We start from the raw sequence: 2,500 nt of genomic DNA, 5'->3' as shown, positions 1-2,500 counted from the left end.
TAGTCTGCGGGGACGTCACGAAGACTACGTCCAGGTTTTAGACAGTCTGTGGGGATGTCACGGAGACTACGTCCAGGTTTTAGACAGTCTGTCCACAGCAGTGTTTTCGTGGACGCTCTCAGTCTCACAGACTCGGCTTCATTCATTCTTTTCTTGCTGTCCGTCTCTTTCCAGTAACTTCCACTCTTGTCTTGTTTCTCACTCAGGTGTGTGTTGACTTTCAGTGGCTCTTTGAAGGAGTCGTGAAGTGGAGTGTGTGTTTCTGAGTGGATTCTTTGTCAGACTCAATATTGTGTGTGTGTGTGTGTGTGTGTGTGTGTGTGTGTCGCTGTCTGTGTTTGCATCAGGATGTTGTTTTTATGTCATTTCTGTTCAAGCACAACAAAAACGAGTTTGTATCGTAGACATTAACTCTCTCTCTGTCTCTCTCTCTCTCTCTCTCTCTCTCTGTCTCTCTCAGTGATCTCAGCATGAATAATCTGACTGTGTTGTCCAGTGGAGTTTTGTCCAACCTGCACTTCCTGGAGGAGCTGTGAGTCGCACACACACACACACACACACACACACACACACACACACACACGGGCTGAATCCTTTCTGATTCGTCATCGATCCTCCACAACTTTCCTCTGTGCAGATTTTCACAGGTGACCTCAGTTCACTTCTTAGACACCTGCTGGAATCTGTGAATCAAAGCCACAAGATTTCCTGGTCGGGAGCAGACGAAGTTTACGACGCCTCACAGACGAGTCATTCCACGTTTGATTGTAGAAGTTTGAAGAAACTTTTTTAAAAAGTACCGAGCGAGCTGATAATCATCAACCAATGGGAATAAGAATGAAAATATTCACACATCTCATGTGAAGCTCCTTCAAACTGTAAAAGTTTCTCCTTTAAATCAAACAAACTTCTACTAGCACCTCTCCAGCTACCAGTCACCTTCCGAACTTTGGACCAAGCCAAGTCCCTACGGACCGAGCTGCTGCCGCCAGATGTTTAAATAAATGTGGTTGTGATGAAGCAATCTGATTGGTCAAGTAGAATTTTAGAACGAGTTCAAATCAGCATGACGGCACACCTGACTCATCACTGAACATAACTCCAGCATCTTCTCATTATCACATAACGAACGAAATAAATAAACTGGAAGTCAACTTTTAATTAAGTAATACATCTTTAATGAATTTTCTGTATCTCATGGAGCTCGTTACCACAGGTGTGAACCTCGTCAATACTTTTGTTAATACAGAAATAATAATATTTCTGGCCTAGTTTCAAGTCTTCTTCCACACAGCATGAAGTTCGTCCAGTAAATCATGATATGCAGATCCTCAGTGTTTTAACATTCTGTTGTCAGGTCCAGCTGCAGTCATTCTCTCTAATATCATCCAGGATGGATTACTGTAACTCACTCTACCTCGGCATCTGTCCGGCTTCCATTTCCTGTTTATAACTAATTCACAACGCTGCATCATGGTTACTAACGAGGTCCAACAAACGAGACTCGCAGACATATTTTATCTAATGTTTAGCTGGAGTCAAAACCAGCTCACAGTCCAAACATGGCTCCGAAAAACAAACACGGAAACGGCCATCATCCCATAAAAACTCAAGGCTCCATGTTGGTTGTCCACACACCGATGGGTGACGTCACTGTGGGTTTACACTTGGGTGCAAACAAGCTGCTGGCTACCTGGAGTTATACGCTCCCCATCTTGGGGGCATGACTGAAGGTGAGCAGGGTTGAATCCACGCTGGATTGGGTGACAGCTGCATAATGACAATAAAGCGTAGCAAAGCAAAGTATAGAAGAGTCCAGACGGTGGATATTTGGATTACATCGAGCCAAAGCTCCTGATCCATCAGTCTGTCTGCTTCAACCCGCAGATATCTTCATGAACTCTGGTCGGTGACTGAGATGGATGACATTCAGCGAGGGTGTCTGCGCGGGCGACGAGCTCAGATATCTGAGGATAACGATATGTAACCCCATCTGTCCTCACCTGGCAGCAGTGTCATGTCATGTATGAACACTTTGATAACATTAAGCTGATGGACGAAATGAAAACACAAGCGGAGAGCGAGAGGCTGACCTCACAGAGACCCGAACATGACTCTGACTGCTGTTCTGCTCGGCTGCCAGCTATGTGTGTTTATATGTGTGTCTGTGCGTGTGATATTTGTCACCGTGGCGTGAGAAACGTCACGGCGGCGATAGGACACCGCAGAGGTGCATGCTGGGTACATGCGGACTGGCTGAACTTTGTGTGGCCTCGAAAAAACAAACAGATCCGCTACAGCTCAGTGTGTTCTACTGAAACCAATCTATTGATTTACATTGATACGTAATCTAATCACGGTGTCAGCTACCGGCTGCTGGAAGCTTTCAGAAAGGAACTTCCTGATCTTGAACTCTGTCTCTGTCGCAGGCGTTTGGCGGGAAACGATCTGTCATTCATCCCCAGAGGAGCGTTCACCGGCCTCTACAACCTCAAAGTGC

General features: G+C 45.6%; 1 protein-coding gene across 1 annotated transcript in view; it reads left to right on the top strand.

Annotated features, from left to right (window-relative positions):
* Window positions 1-2,500, top strand: part of LOC113746510 (leucine-rich repeat-containing G-protein coupled receptor 5-like) — a 19,387-nt gene that overhangs the window by 8,141 nt on the left and 8,746 nt on the right. The window contains exons 2-3 of the mRNA XM_027282476.1: window positions 461-532; window positions 2,430-2,500. The exon at window positions 2,430-2,500 is cut by the window's right edge and continues 1 nt beyond it. Of these exons, the coding sequence (XP_027138277.1) occupies window positions 461-532; window positions 2,430-2,500 (143 nt within the window). The remainder of the gene's footprint in view (window positions 1-460; window positions 533-2,429) is intronic.

The sequence above is a fragment of the Larimichthys crocea genome, chromosome X, assembly GCF_000972845.2.
Source record: "Larimichthys crocea isolate SSNF chromosome X, L_crocea_2.0, whole genome shotgun sequence".
In the NCBI taxonomy this organism is placed as follows: domain Eukaryota; kingdom Metazoa; phylum Chordata; class Actinopteri; family Sciaenidae; genus Larimichthys; species Larimichthys crocea.
This window is presented reverse-complemented; position numbering and strand designations above follow the sequence as displayed.